This window comes from Rutilus rutilus (genome assembly GCF_951802725.1).
Source record: "Rutilus rutilus genome assembly, chromosome: 3".
In the NCBI taxonomy this organism is placed as follows: Eukaryota; Metazoa; Chordata; class Actinopteri; order Cypriniformes; family Leuciscidae; genus Rutilus; species Rutilus rutilus.
The window spans coordinates 57,343,921-57,360,301 of NC_140211.1; the positions used below are offsets into that span (position 1 = coordinate 57,343,921).

General features: G+C 39.7%; 1 protein-coding gene across 1 annotated transcript; it reads right to left on the bottom strand.

Annotated features, from left to right (window-relative positions):
• Nucleotides 1–1,323: 1,323 nt before the first annotated feature.
• kcng4b (potassium voltage-gated channel, subfamily G, member 4b) lies at nucleotides 1,324–6,363 on the bottom strand (the record flags this gene model as incomplete). The annotated part of the gene is made up of 2 exons (XM_084404351.1): nucleotides 5,606–6,363; nucleotides 1,324–2,103 (listed from the first exon to the last, which is right to left on the bottom strand). The coding sequence occupies exons 1-2, from the start codon at nucleotides 6,344–6,346 to the stop codon at nucleotides 1,324–1,326; spliced, it is 1,521 nt and encodes a 506-aa protein (XP_084260477.1). The 5' UTR covers nucleotides 6,347–6,363.
• Between the last annotated feature and the right edge of the window lie 10,018 nt (nucleotides 6,364–16,381).

Sequence of the window (16,381 nt, forward strand, 5' to 3'; positions counted from 1 at the left end):
ATTGCAATTCTTCATCATCATGAAAGTTTATTGTCTGCATGTGTTTTAAAGCCATATCAGTCTAAACTTCTGATACATGGTTTTCTGAGCGCACACATCGAAGCACGCGCACAGAAAGCTGGATGTCAGATGAAAGTTCTCTTTCACGTCTTATTTTTAATATGTCAAAAACACACAAAGTTCACGTAAACAGTTGGTTATGTCTGTGAACGTAAACAGCAAGTATAGAAATCGCATGTGTATATTAAATCTGAGTATTAAAGTGAAAGCAGCGTAATATACAGTACCTATTGCTGTATATGCTGTTTAAAGAAAAACAGAAAATAAATCACTGCTCATGATTGAATAACTTTAGTAGCTTTAATAAGAATATTTTTTTTACTTGAATGCTGCTGTGCTCAGCACTTACTTGAATGCTCCGGCGAGGAGATAAACATGGCGGAGTGTGTACAGCTCATTCAAGGCGGAGTCTAAGCTAATAGAGCGGAGCCCATCAGCAGTCGTGGGCGGGGCCTGTGCAATGTGATGTCACAAAAGCTACAATCTGCAAAGTACTTGTTCTGAGACACTGCTTATGATTTATGGGGATTAAAAAAAGGAGTGGGTGGATTTTTACCATGGTGGTGGTTGTGAACACACACTGAATTTTGCATAATTCCCTTTAAAGATATGCCAGTGCAAGTTGCTTTCAGTTAAAACAGCTCAAACATGCCTTTTAGTCTGGAACTAGTCTTAAAGGATTAGTTTACTTCAGAATAAAAATTTCCTGATAATTTGCTCACCCCCGTGTCATCCAAGATGTTCATGTCTTTCTTCAGTCGAAAATAAATTAAGGTTTCTGAGGAAAACATTCCAGGATTGTTCTCCATATAGTGACATCAATGGGGTCCAACGGGTTGAAGGTCCAAATGTCAGTTTCAGTGCAGCTTCAAAGTCTCGACACGATCCCAGCCGAGGAATAAGAGTCTTATCTAGACAAACCATTATTCATTTAAAAAAAACTAAAACATTTATATACTTTTTAACCACAAATGCTCGTCTTCAAGCCGTCGGACCCCACTGAAGTCCACTATATGGAGAAAAATCCAGAATGTTTTCCTCAAAAACCTTAATTTCTTTTTGACTGAAGAAAGACAGACATGAACATCTTGGATGATGTGGGGGAGAGTAAATTATCAGGAAATTTTGATTCTGAAATCAAATAATCCTTTAAGCCTCGTCTGTGAAACCGGGGGTTAGAATCACATGAAGAAAATAAGAATATTTACAGAGATATGGCCAGCAATGGATCAGATGTCATTGCAGCATGCAGTAGCAGTTGTGTCATTGCTCATTGGCCGAAATAAAAGAGCGTCTTTCCAACAATCTCTGGGCATCTTCTTTAGCACTGGCATCCAGGATGGCCACTCGCTCGTCTTTACAAATCATTTCACGTTCACGTTTCAGCTCGTGATATGAACGAGAAAACACATGGAAGATAGATGTAGCTGGAAAAGCCATTATGAGAATACCACTCAGTATGCTGCTAAAGGCCACAACCTGGCCAGGTATACTGTGCGGGACCATGTCACCATAACCGACAGTCGTCATTGATATAATAGCCCACCAATAGGAAGAAGGAATACTGCTAAAGCTGTGAGGGCCGGTGGTTTTTCCCTTAGTGAATTCCTTCTCTGCCAAGTGAACGAGAGGTGAGAATAAAGCCACAGCTACGCAGAGGAAGAGAAGTAGGAGTCCAAACTCTCGAATGCTTCGCTGCATCGTAATTCCCAGCGTTTGAAGACCCAGTGAGTGTCGAGCCAGTCGCATCACATACAGGATCCGCAGGGCACGCATGACCCGCAGAATCAAACCCAGCTTATCTAAATATCCACGACTTGCACTACCATGAAGTTCGGCTTCTTCGGATTCGTCTTCGCTATCCACAACCAGAGAGATGTAGTATGGTAGGATGGCTATGACATCTATGATATTCAGTGGGTTTCGAACAAACTGCAGTTTGCGTTGAGCGTGAAGCAAACGCAACAGAAACTCCATGGAGAACCAGGCCACGCACACCGTTTCCACAATGAATATGTTGCGACACTTTTCTGAGCATTCGCCCTAGAAAAGAACAATAAGCAGAAATCAGATGAATGTTCAATTTTAACATATTACTAAAGCAGACTGCATGGTCTATAAAATGTGTGACGAAATTGTAACAATGTACTTTATTAAAGAAACATGTAATGAAAGACTGCACTGATTATGTTGCGCTTACCAATATGCATTTTTACCAACACCTAGAATTGTGGAGACCATACAGCATTATGCAAAACCAAATGTTTTCAGATACGGAAGCAAAAGTGTTTAAGCAGGTGAAGGTACTGAGATAAAATATGTGTTTGACTTTGGCTGGATGTTAACCGATTGGCGAGACCTGTAATCGGGGAGTAGTTACAAACGGAGACGTTCAGTCTGACATTTTCAGCTTTTATGCTGTTTGCGTACTTTATCACAGATGAAGTGGATTAGATGCAGTATTAGTCAAATACACAACCATTTCAGATGTTTTCATGAAACAACAGAAACACTTTTAATTCAATACTGCTTAATATAGTTACAGTAATAAAGTTAAACATAAGCCAATTGTAACGCTCAATTCACTGAAGATGAAGATAATATCAAGGTTATTTAAACAAGAACTTACAAAAAGAGCCAACAACACGAAACAGTGTGCCAAGCACAAACAATACCGGACACTGAACTGAAGACGAGCAGGAACTAAATACACAGATGATAACAAGACAATGACAAACAGCTGTGAAGATCATTAGTGTCATGGTGATTGACGTGCAGGTGATGGCTGATAGTGTGCAGGTGGGAACTGAAGAGGATGATGGGACATGTAGTGAAGACGGTGATTAACTGGTGACCGTGACAGTACTCCCCGCTCCCGCGCCGAAGATAGACCAACTGCGGAGGGAGGGTGCTCAGGAGGAGGACGAAGAGCAGGTGAAGGGCAGACAGAAGGCAGGAGGGAACAGGGCGGAGCAGACAGTGCATGCGGCCAGGGCAGAGCAGGCTGTGCAGGCGACCAGGGTGGTGACGACAGAGGGTGGGGCCATGGTGGAGGCAGGGCTGACGACTCCAGGGGGCCGACTGACTGGGTGGAGCAGGTGGGAGAGGAAACCAGGGTGGAGCCGGATAACCGACGAGCCCAGGCGACGCTGAGGATCCGGCGGGACATGGCGACTGAGGTGCACAGTGGAGACAGAGGGAGTGAGGACCAGGGAGGAACAGAAGGGAGTGAGGAGTCCAACGGAGCAGGGACGAGGCGTAGCCAGAGGAGTGCAGTCCAGAGGAGAGATTAGGTCGACGAGCGACCAAGGTGGATCCGGGGGGACGAGGGAGCCTGGCGGGATCTGATGACCTGATAGGCCACGGTGGAGCTGAGGGAGGTAGGAACCAAGGAGACGCTAATGCACCGTCAGGCTGAGGATCCGGGGGGGACGAGGGAGCCTGGCGGGATCTGATGACCTGATAGGCCACGGTGGAGCTGAGGGAGGTAGGAACCAAGGAGACGCTAATGCACCGTCAGGCTGAGGCGAAGTCCTGGTCGCGAAGGTCGAAGGCGGAGACCGGGGATCCACCGAACAGGCTGGAGCTGTAGGCTGGCAGACATACGGCGACTCCACCTCCCCAAAGGTGGTTAGAGGAGCTGAGGGGCTGACAGACAGTGGTGGAAGAAGGGTTGAGAGGTGGCAGATGGGAGGAGGTGGGAGAGGGAGGCTGGGTGGGAATTCAGACACCGATTCTGGCTCGGGGACAGAAGACTCATGCTCGGGGACAGAAGACTCAGGCTCGGCAGGACTGACGTGAATGGTCTTAGGCTCGGCAGGACTGACGTGAACGGTCTCAGGCTCAGCAGGACTGATGTGAACGGTCTCAGGCTCGGCGGCGACCATCTTAGCTGAGGGCTCAAGTGGTGAGGCAGCGGCCATCTTCGCTGAGTGCTCGGATGGTAAGGTGGCTATCTTGGCTGGAGACGAGGTCTCAGGTGTGGCGGGTATGACGTGAAGAACAGGCTCAGGCTGGTCAGGCATGACGTGAAGGAGCTCAGGCTGGTCAGGCATGACGTGAAGGAGCTCAGGCTGGTCAGGCATGACGTGAGGAGACTCCGGACGGGTGGTCTCGGTGGGATGAGACTCTCGACGGGTGGTCTCGGCGGGACGTGTGGTGATGAAGGCTGGTGACGGTGGTTGAGCAGTGATGTCAGAGTCAGCCTCACCAACAGTGAAGGCTGAACCGCTCAACCACAGCACATGATCCAGGTATAGTTCAAATGTACCCAGGATCACTGATGCTGGAGCTTGCTGGTGTAGATGATCGTCCAGTCCGTGCCAGAAGACAGTTTTTAGGGTGTCATCTGCCCAGCTTGCCCCATGAGAAATTTCCAGGAACTCTGCAACATATTCCTCGATCTGGCAGCCCTCCTGGAAGCAGGTCACCAGTCGAGTGACGGAATCAGAGGAAAACGCCCATTCTGTTTTCTCTTTTTTGGTCCGGTATTCTGTAACACTCGAAATTCACTGAAGACGAATACGATATCAAGGTTACTCTCGAAGAGAGTCAAACAAGAGAGCCAACAACACAAAACAATGTGCTAAGCACAAACAATACCAGACACTGACCTGAAGACAAGCAGGAACTAAATACACAGATGATAACAAGACGATGACAGACAGCTGTGAAGATCATTAGTGTCCATGGTGATTGATGATGTGCAGGTGATAGGTTATCAGGTGATTGCTGATAGTGTGCAGGTGGGAACCGAAGAGGATGATGGGACATGTAGGGATGACGGTGATTAACTGGTGATCATGACACCTATAGTATTTAAACACCAATACGGTGGGTCGATATTTTTTTTATTTTGATAAACATGACACAATATACTATTAAGGTTACATAAAAAAAGAGCTGTGCTATCCATTCTATGACAGTTGAGCTAAGAAAATAAAGATGTCTGAAAATTGCGGTCGGTGGTCAGTGTGTGTGTGTGTGTGTGTGTGTGTGTGTGTAAATGTATGTTTTTGAAAAAACATTCCACTTTTGATGTTACTTCTAGAGAGAAATTACTATTACAGTAGTTAAATATATTCACTTAGTTATCACCAAAGTTTCACCACCAGTATCATTATTTCTGTGTTACAGTAATTCAAATGATCTCAGGAGAACTGGGATAAAAGTTTATAGTTCGAATATAAACACTGATTGAAAATTGAGTAAATCAACAATTTAGTAACATAAGAAAAAAATATGTTTTTTATCAATTACATCGTTACACCAGTAGGTGGCGACAAGTGACTGTTAAAAATGTATCATTTGTGTCATTGAATCATTCATTCAAGAGATTCATTCAAAAACGCTGATTCATCCAGTAATGAAACAACTGAAGTGTTTATGAGTGAGTCATTGAATTATTCATTCAACCCGATTTTAAATAAATCAATTCCCGTTCTTGTCTTAGGACAACTTTAATGAACTTTTTTGATCCACTTCAAATGTTGACTACTGTAGATAAAACACAATGGATATAAAAAGAGGGATGTCATGCACTAACCCTGTCATCATGATCAGGAATGGTGCTGATACACAAGCTGATAACGGTCACGGCTATCATGACAATGGAGAAGCATGCAAAGATCTTCCCAGGCCAGCCAGAATGAGGGTTTTCTACTATCTCCTGCAACCGGTTCATGAGCCCAACGTAGCCCGTCTCTCGAGCTAAAGGCCTCTGAAGAGCGAGCCTCCTCTGCCTCCTCTCATCCTCCTTCTTCTTCTTCTCTCCCACTTCTTCCACACAGGACAACATCTTGCGTCGGCAGCAGCGCTCCATGTGAACCGGGTCGATGCCCCAATAGGTAAGTTCATCAGATAGTGACACGGCGCACACCTGTCGAAGAAGCCTCAGTTTCCCCGCAGCGAGGAAGTTAAAGATGATCCTGAAGGCCACCGAGCTGCGGTCGAAGAAAAACTCTCGCCGGGTCTCGTCGTAGTCGTCACAGAGCTGGGCGATTTCATCCGGGCTCCTGCACTGACGAAGCTGTCCCAAACGAGACAACGGGAACTCGTCCAGCGTGCTCCAGGGAAACGTGTAGTGATCCCCTCCCACGTTGATGAGCGCTAGTTTGCTGTGGTCCACGTCTCTCGAGATGCCGAGGAGTCGCTGGGCTCGTTGGAAATACACACCTTTGACTGTTTCCGTCTCTGGGATTTCTGTGAAAAACAGGTCGAGGCTGCTGTCGTCTGTACTGACTGAGAGATTGCTGAAGTCATGGTTGGCATTGCTGATGATTGGCATGGTGGCATTTGGGCATGGCAGTGATTTTGAAAGTAGTATGTGTAGCTTAAGCACTGGAGCACTGTAAACAAAAAGAGTTTTATTTTATTGCAACACTAGCATCAACAATATCAACATGCAGGACGAATTGTTTCAATACAAATTAATATTTGTGTTGATGTGAATAGGTCTAAACTAACTTATATTAATTTGAATTTTAAAGGGATAGTTTACCCAAAAATAAATTCTGTCATCATTTGCACACAATCATGTCATTCCAAACACATACAATTGGTTCGAAACACAAATTAAGATATTTTTGATGAAATCTGAGAGGTTGCTGTCCCTTCATAGAAAGGTAACCAAAACTAAAAAGATCCAAAAAGGTTATAAAGGGTGTCTTAAAACGAATCCTTCAAGTGATTTATTTCAAGTCTTGTGAAGAGATACCATCGCTTTATATGATGAACAGCTTTAATTTACATCTAAACACTAATCGACACACATTCATACACATCAGTGTTCTGAAATGAGGTGGCAAAGTCTTCAGGTTTAATAAATCAAATGTAAATTCATGTCCCAATTAAACATTTTCCTGTTTGAATAAACATAAACACAATTGTATTTTTTTTGTATTGTTCTATTTATTAAAATTAAAAATTTAATTATAAATTTATTAAATAGATAGCCTATATAAATCTCATCAAATCAGTGTTTTTATTCCAAAATAATAACTGAAGGCAGTAACAATTCAAACATTATATTTTATTTGGGATCTGATGTTCAGCTGTTCTTTTTAGTAGTCAACTTATTTTCAATAGTCATTAAGCTTATGCTTATACACTGGTCACATACACAAAGGTGTAACTTTAATTTCACCAAGCTGATTTTTCATTTTTTTCTTAAAAAAATCCAGATTCGTCATTTTTTAAGACCATTTCAAGTTTGATTTTGATGCAGCAGTGATGTAAGGCCGAGTCTTGATATTGATGCCTCAGAACGCACATGAAAAACAATAGGCGAGATTTATCGCATCCAATCACAGCGCGATGGAGGCATTGCCTCCTGTCACGTGACTCTCCCCCATTCATTCTCATTTACCCCCCTCTAAACCCACTGCACCCTTTAGAGGGGTAGCAACTTGCTGCTGTAACTTTACCTGTTGGTGTCACTTAAGAAAAAAAAAAAAAAAAAACAGCGATTTATACACTTTTTAATGCCACATTTTAAAATATTTGCATTGGTTTACCTATGTAATATGGATTATTTTCTCATCCTATTCTCTTTTTTTTAGGAGGTAGGCTACTGCCTCCCCTTGCCTCCTCGGAGGAAACGCCATTTGGTAACTGAAGCTCGTTCATGACTCACATTCTAGAACAAACCTCGTTGGTTTTAGTGCACTAGCTGCTGTTCACAGTGTGTGATGTGCTCTATGTATGTGTGTTTATATGTGAATAAAAGCCTAAATTATATTTGTTCATCATCTAAATCAAACATATCTCTTCACAAGACTTGGATAAAACCGCTTAATTTATACGGATTAGTTTTACAATGCATTTAGGCTATAACCTTTTTGGATATTTTCAGCTTTGGTTACCTGAACAGAAACCTCTCAGGTTTCATAAAAAAAGCTTAATTTGTGTTTCAAAGATTCTTACGGGTTTGGAACGAGGCGAGGGTGAATTAATGATGACAGAATTTTCAGTTTTGGGTTAACTATCTCTTTAATTGTCCTTCTTTTTCTTTTCTTTTTCTTTTATTACAATGTGCATGGCACTTACTAAGATACAGTCTCATCAACACATTCACTACAGCAATAAATAACGTTTACCACAATGTTGATCTGTCTGTCAATGCAAACCATTTGATGATAGGCTATAAAAACAAAAACTTACCTGCTTTGAATAAAATGTTCAGGGTTCAGTCATCCTAAAAGATTTACTCATCATATGTCACAATATTATTCACATATGTTATCATCAGCTAGGAAAGTGAATAATCCAAGTTTAAAAAGTCGACAGGGTGAAGTTGCTCGTCCCATCTTGGAAGTAAGTTTTCTGCAGTTAAATGTTGCCATGAGCTCTTCATGCGTGTCTCTCTGGTCAGATGGACAGGAATAATCTGCCTGTCTCATAAACATTAAATATATAAAACCCGATTATCTAACACCGCTGTCCTCCGAAGGCCCGCTGTTGTTTATCCCTCTGCTTTCCCCATATTAAACACCAGTGCGCGCGCACGCGAACGCGTTCTTGCTTCACAACCATAGACTGTAAAAAATAGTTCACAACACATAGTAAAAAAAAAAAAGAAACATGCGTAAAAGGTTTAATTTGTGTAAACATTTAATATGGCGCCATTAAATACTAACTCACTTGCTGGATTACTACATCATAATTTACATCCTAAAATTTAATCCGAAATATTACTTTGCAGAAAAAATATTATTAATAACTTAAGTTACTGAACAGTGTCTTTTTTATACCATAAATAAAAGGGGCGTTCTTAGGCACAACATGATGCTGAATATCTAAACCATGCATGAAACCATAATGTAAGAGCTTACATGATTTATTGCTTTAGTGAAAATATGTAGATTGTGACTCTGCAGCTCTTGATCCACAGATTAATGAATATCAGGGCTTAACTGTAATCTCCTGTAGACAGATGATGCTGAGCATGCTGGGACAGCTGAACGAGGGACGACCCTTTACGTATAAACAGCAACTTGCTATCAGGGGAGACAGTTGGTGTTTAGAAGATGTCTTTACTCTTCTGTAATCAAGTTTGTTTGTCATGTTCTACCTGTTCTTAAACCAGGAGCTCTCAGGTTACGTGTAATTAGATGAACAGGGAGAAACAGGAGAACCTTATTAAGTGCTTTGACATCAGGGTCACCTTACATTCAGCATTGTGTTCTTGCTTTCCTGGTCCTTTCTGAAATACAAAAAAAAACTCATGTTTATTCACATGATTCACAGTTGGTGAAGCAAACATATGGTTGTGTAAAGCTCTGTCTTGGGTGTTATTAATGTGTTCCTGGTTGCAAAGATGCTCTTGATGATTGACATATAGGGCATTGTTAGGCTGTTCTGGGTGGTTGTTGTTTACTGGTCCATGTCAGTCCCTCGGTTCCTGTGTGAAAAAGAAGTGTGCTTAACTGAATCTGCACTTGTAGTGTACTTTAGCACTTAAAAAAAATATATATATTTTTTAAAACTACATGCAAATATTATAATAATAATGAGGTAACAATTTACAATAAGGTTCATTCATTAACATTAGTTCATGTAGCCAATCAATTAACATGAACTAACAATGAGCAATACATTTTTGATTCAGTATTTGGTAACACTTTATTTTACCGTGTCTTTGTTACATATGTTACTTATACTGTATGTACTTACCATAGCAATAACAATAAATTATGCATAATTACATGTAACTAATGCTCAACCAAATCCTAATCCTACCCTAACCCTAAAGGGCCTTACACACCGGGACGAATATCGGCGCGCGTTATTCGCCAGCGTTTTTCAACGCGTTTTTTGTGTTCACACCCAAGCGATTTTCGCTGACGATGAGCCGAGTGAACATGCAAATTCATTCCCTGACATTAGATGGCGCGATTGTCAAACGTTCGTGGGAAAAAGTTACAAGCCTATGTACATGAAAGACAATTAAGTAAAATGAAACTCACCATCAAGGCCCATTTACTCTGCAATACCACTCCATAACAGTTCTCTTTTATCAAGATTTTTGTAGTCGCGTTTGACATATAGTTCTTTATGTTCCGACACCAACGAGGCCAGCAGCTCTACATTCATCTTGCCTTGCATCTTCCTCGTCTTATTTCTTCCCAGCAGTGTAGACGCTATCTTCTTCGCCTGTATGTGTGCTCGGCAAGACCGTTTTGTGTTTGAGCGCCCCCAAGTTGTGTTTTACTGTAACTTCAGAAGCTCCAGACACGTGAGCAAAAGCGCCAATCTCATTGGTCGGATAGTTTTTGACGCGGCGCGTCAAACCAAAAAAACGAACCCGAGGCGTTTTTTTTAAAATGACGCTTTTACGCGTGGCGTTTTTCGCGTCGGTGTGCACACTCACATTGGCGCCCTTTGTTTAGTCACGAGGCGTTAAACGTCGGCGAATATCGCGCGCGAAATTCGTCCCGGTGTGAACAGGCCTTAACCCTAAAGTAAGTACATGTTAAGACAACAGAAGACAATAAAACTACTTAAGTTGGTCAAAAAAGTACGGTGACGCATTGCTGCCACATACATATTATTTTTTCCACTCAATTATGTCGTAATAACGAGATTTTATGTCATTAAAACAACATATTTTCTCGTAATAACGAGATCTTATGTCGTTAAAACGGCATTTTTTTTCTCGTAATAACGAGATGTATGTAGTCAAAACGACATATTTTCTCGTAATAACGAGATCTTATGTCGTTAAAATTACATCTTTTTCTCTTAATAACGAGATGCTATGTCGTAACAGCGACATATTTTCTTGGCCTTATGGACATGTGTAGTCATGTACAAAATATGCCTTTATCCACATAAAATGAATAGCCAATCATGTCTTTATCATACATCTACGTTCAAAAAGCTGAAGAAATAGCAGCCCCCAATGGACATTCATGTTAAAAGATCAAATTCTGTACACACCTTATTAATAGCAGATGAGCCCAGAATACGAACATTGCGTTTAATTGCACATTAGGCTAAGCGTTTTCCTCCCATAGAAAACCCTTATAATAAAGATAAAGCTTAATGTGGCTTAATAGGCTACTTCAGTGATAAAGATCAAATACACACCTTATTAATAAACCATAGGCCTACTATCCTACAGAAAAGCAGATGAGCCCAGAATATGAACGCAATGCATTTAATTACACGTTAAGCGTTTTCCTCCCATAGAAACCCTTTATTATAAAGAAAATAAAGGTGTCTCTTAACGTGTCTTTCTATGGGAGGATGGCATTGCGGTGCACAGCAAATCCTTTAAATGGTATTCAATGCAAAACAAAAATGAAAAATGTAAGTAGCCAATAAAAGAAACAAATTATTGTGGCATTAATTAGCCCACAAACAATATTTATTTTAAAGCTTAAATTTATTTATTTAAAGAAAAACACCAGCGTTGGGCGTTTATCTGTGTTGCAGCCACTCTTTTCAAACTGGCGCAATAAAATGCAACAGAATTTGATTTGTTAAACATGAAGAGGACTAATCCGTCTGGCATGACCGCTCGCTCTAACAGATAAATATTCGCTATTATTAAGCGCATTTCCAAGTGTTTGTGCGGAGTGTGGAGTGCGCACTACATGACTGGAGGCGCCGGTGCCATCACTCGCATTCTCCTATCAACAGTGGAAACAACTTAAAATACTCCATCATTTCTGGTCATACAGAAAAGAATAATACATCAGTCGCAACTACTTTTATTTGTGTAAACTCACAACAACAAGAAAACGTTGTGCTTTTGTAAAATAAAATAAAACGAACAGGGCGCGCTTTCATGATCTCTGTGAATTGGAGCGCGTCTCAAAAATGAACTGAAAAACAGTGTATAGACAAGCCTCACAGACATGAGAAATATAGCTGTCTATATAAAGCTTGTAAAAAAATGTCCACCAACGAAAAAAATCCAATCGAAGGCAAATACGAATGGTCCCATCTGATTATGTAGGCTAATCCTGTCCGTATGAAAGGCGCATCTAGGCTAAATTACAGCGGAGATGTATGGAGATATGTTTGCAGGCAGCCTACACTGATTTAGAAAAGACTAGTTCATTAATAAACAATTAAAATGCTTCGTTATTTTTTTCAGACACATTTATTATCATTAGCCTACTTTTGCCTGTGCTTTGTGGCAAGTTTTATGCATGCCCGCCTCGAATATAGGCTATAGCCTATTGGGTTTAGTAATTAGCTTCAATGTGATAAATATTAGAAACTCATTGTGTAAGAAACATAGGGGGAACAGAATCCGACGGCAAATAGTTCAGTTGTCGAAATCCGTTCCCCCACCCCAATGATGAGAGTTGTTGATGTATAGGCTTAAAATATGCTTATTCTATTCTGTGTGTGGATGGAGCTTAAACAGCATCAATTTGATAAATATTAGAACCTCAGTGTGTCAGAAATATGGGGGGGAACCGAATCCGACGGCAAAAAAAATAGCTGTCGGAATCCGTTCCCCCACTCCCATTATAAGAGGTGTTGATGTAAAGGCTTAAAAAATGCAGATTTTATTTTTGTGTGCGGATGGAGCTTAACTTGCATCAGTTTAAAGACTATATTTTTTTGCCTTTTATTATGATAGGACAGTATAGTGTCAAGAAAGTTTGACGAAACGGGACTTGAACTCGGGTCGCAATAAGCTGAAAAGCAATTCATGTCAGTTTAGAGTGTACTGACCTCTAGGCTATTGGGTTTAGTAATTAGCTTCAATGTGATAAATATAAGAACCTCAGTGTGTCAGAAAAATGGGGGTGAACAGAATCTGAAGGCAAAAAAACAGCTGTCGGAATCCGTTCCCCCACTCCCATTATAAGAGGTGTTGATGTAAAGGCTTAAAAAATGCTGATTTTATTTTTGTGTGCGGATGGAGCTTAACTTGCATCAGTTTAAAGACTATATTTTTTGCCTTTTATTATGATAGGACAGTATAGTATCAAGAAAGTTTGACGAAATGGGACTTGAACTCGGGTTGCAATAAGCTGAAAAGCAATTCATGTCAATTTAGAGTGTACTGACCACTAGGCTATTGGGTTTAGTAATTAGCTTCAATGTGATAAATATTCGAACCTCATTGTGTAAGAAACATAGGGGGAACAGAATCCGACGGCAAAGAGTTCAGCTGTCGAAATCCGTTCCCCCACCCCAATGATGAGAGATGTTGATGTATCGGCTTAAAATATGCTTATTCTATTCTGTGTGTGGATGGAGCTTAAACAGCATCAATTTGATAAATATTAGAACCTCAGTGTGTCAGAAATATGGGGGGAACAGAATCCGACGGCAAATTATAATCGTGCAATTAGTCCTAATTGCTTGAATGACTACTAGTCTAAAAAAATCTTTCGTCTATGGCAACTCTAATCAATAGCCTACATTTAATATTTGACATTATTTAATTAGTAATTAGTATCCAGCTCTTTACATTAAATTAGTTTAGTTGGCATAATTAGTTAATGAACTAATAAAATAATAAAATAAAGTTTAAATTAAGATACTAACCATATATTTCTATATAGCATTGCTTATTCCACCACACAGCGGACTGTTTATAAGGTGACAATCCGTTATACATGTGAAGATTGTAGGCTGTATCTTGAAGATTTTTGTATTGTATTGTATCTTCTGTTATAAAGACGAAGATTGACATTTCGTTAATTAAACAAAATAAGAACACAATGTTGTTAAAAATAAACAACTTAGGCTATGTTCTGTTAGATGTGTTTTGACTACTTTTTGTTTAATTATATCTCTAGGTAATGAAGATATAGCCTATTAACAAAAATAAATCTTATATATAATTATATATATAAAAAAAACTTATAGGCCTATATAAAATATATTTAAAAAAAAGGGCCTCATTGATTCATTTTGCCTGATTGGGGGCTGCTACTATTTGCTTAAGCTTTTTGAACGTAGAAGTGTGATAAAGGCGCCATAGGCTGTCAATTTTATGTGGATAAAGGCATATTTTGTACATGACTACACATGTGCTTATAAGGCCGTATAAGGTTTGAACGACATAAGATCTCGTTATTACGAGAAAAAGATGTTGTTTTAACGACATAAGATCTCGTTATTACGACATAATTGAGGGGAAAAAAATAATATGTATGTGGCAGCAATGCGTCTTTTTCACTAATTGCATTTAATATAAATTCAAACTATGATATATTTTCATTCACTTGCAAATAACATACGTTTAAAATGCACCCAAAAAAAAAATCAGATGTTTTAAAGTATGTATTATTTCCATTATAAGTAGTCTTTTTAAAAGTATGCTAAGTGCACTTTTCCACAAGGGTTCCCTCCTGTGATTATAGTGATTATTGTGTCTGTTTTTATTGTGTCAAAAGTCTGATTGCTTAGTAATAACACCCGTCTCCTCAACAAGCTGCATGATCTGAGCTAGGATGTAATTCATGTCTGTAACTTACATATAGTTACTACAGTAAGCGTGATAGTTTCTTTGACAAGCATAAGAAAATGCTAAACCTCTCCCAAACAGCAAGATGGCAGATGTGTGTAAGTTCGTAAATCCTTGTTGAACCCTGATCATCCAGTGTGAGTCCAGTCCAGGATTTCTCACTATGTGTATCATGTTTCTGAAGAAGGAAATTTGATTTTGGTGCTACTTTGAAAAGAAATACCCTAAAGAGACACAGCAACTGAAGTTTCCAACAAACCAAAAGACAGAATAAAGGCTTTTGCTGCTTATCATGGGATATTATAATTATTGTACAAACAGGGTGAGAGATGAAATTTCAGATCATTATTAAAAGTGCATTATCTGACTTCAAGAATGGTTGCTACAAGCAACTGGTGACCTACAAATGCAGTGGTTTCCCTTCTCTGCTACTGTTACCTGATCTGACACGTACAAATGACTTTTTGCTGGTGTAACCTAATGAAGTATATTCTGTCATATTCAATACTATTTTTACTTCAATAAAACCAGTTAATATTGGGTTGCCTGACAAAACATTTTTATATAGTGCATGCGGTTCTTATTTTGTAACCTCAGCAACTTTAAAATGTATAGCTTATTAATCACGTTTCTGAGTTACAGTATAATTGTATTAAATAATGCCAGTTGATTTAATGCCTGTTTTTGGTTGTTTTTGTTACAGTAACTGTTTGGTAAAACTTTATATTTTGAGTTGATTATCTACGTATGCATGCATATGTTTATTTATTTATAGTTGCAACATTCAACGACACCTAAGCATACATCCCATCCAATAATATCTTTGCTGAGGACTATTATGTTTACGTTATTATAATGACTGGAATTTGATAACAGGAATAGCAGGTAATAAAAATAATAATCAGCTTTGCTACTGTTTACGGAAAGATGAGAGCTGTGTTGTTATGTAAGCAGTGTCTTTAATCTCTCAGGATGTTCAACTGTGTGTCCACTAAGTGGAGCTTTTGGCTTGGGATTTTTACAGTCAGTACAAGACTGACACACTCTGGTTGTTGCAATCATACACTGAACATCAGCAGTGTACTACAGTCTTTGAAGTCGTTCAACTAATCTGTGTGAGGAACAGACCGAAATGCAAGTGACCTTTATTAACTGATAAACTTTACATTCTTGGTCCTACCTGTATTAAAGGTAACCTACACTATGTAATGTTTGGCTCTCTAGCGGTTAAAAAGCACAATTGGTTTGCTTGTGCTTTGGCTGTGCATGACTGTGCAGATGAATATGATTATTTTACTTCAAATAAAATATTCCCTACTAGGCAACCAGAGGTTAAATAGGGCCGGAGAGGTCCACAACACACCCTGCCGGTGTACATTGAGAGTATATAATTCAAGTTATGAAATAATTGCCTAATATTAACTCTAATTTGGTGCTGCAATGATTCGCCCATCGCGACGATAACTGTCCTTCTCACCTGAGCTGCTTCAGCACTCAAACACCCGCTCGTCAATGTCAACATGTTTGAGTCCAATCAAAGCAAGCGGGATTTGTTCACAGAAGTGAGATAAGATGCCAGTAGCTAAACTAAACAGCTGTTTTTCGACATAAGTTTTAAATGACCGACAGAAATATTCTGTCTGATCAAAGACAGTGGATACTAGTATAATACTAATTTAATTATCTTACTATTAAAATACATGATCAGGTTTTTACCACCAGGAAAAACCCTGTTAATGTAATAGTAGGCTAATGTTTTCTTATAATATCTTTGTACTTTTACATTTATATGTTCATCATTTCATTGGGTAACAGTTGAGCAGCTTTTTTTGCTCGAGACCCATCCTCCTTTCCCATTCAACAGTGCTGCGGGTCTGCAGT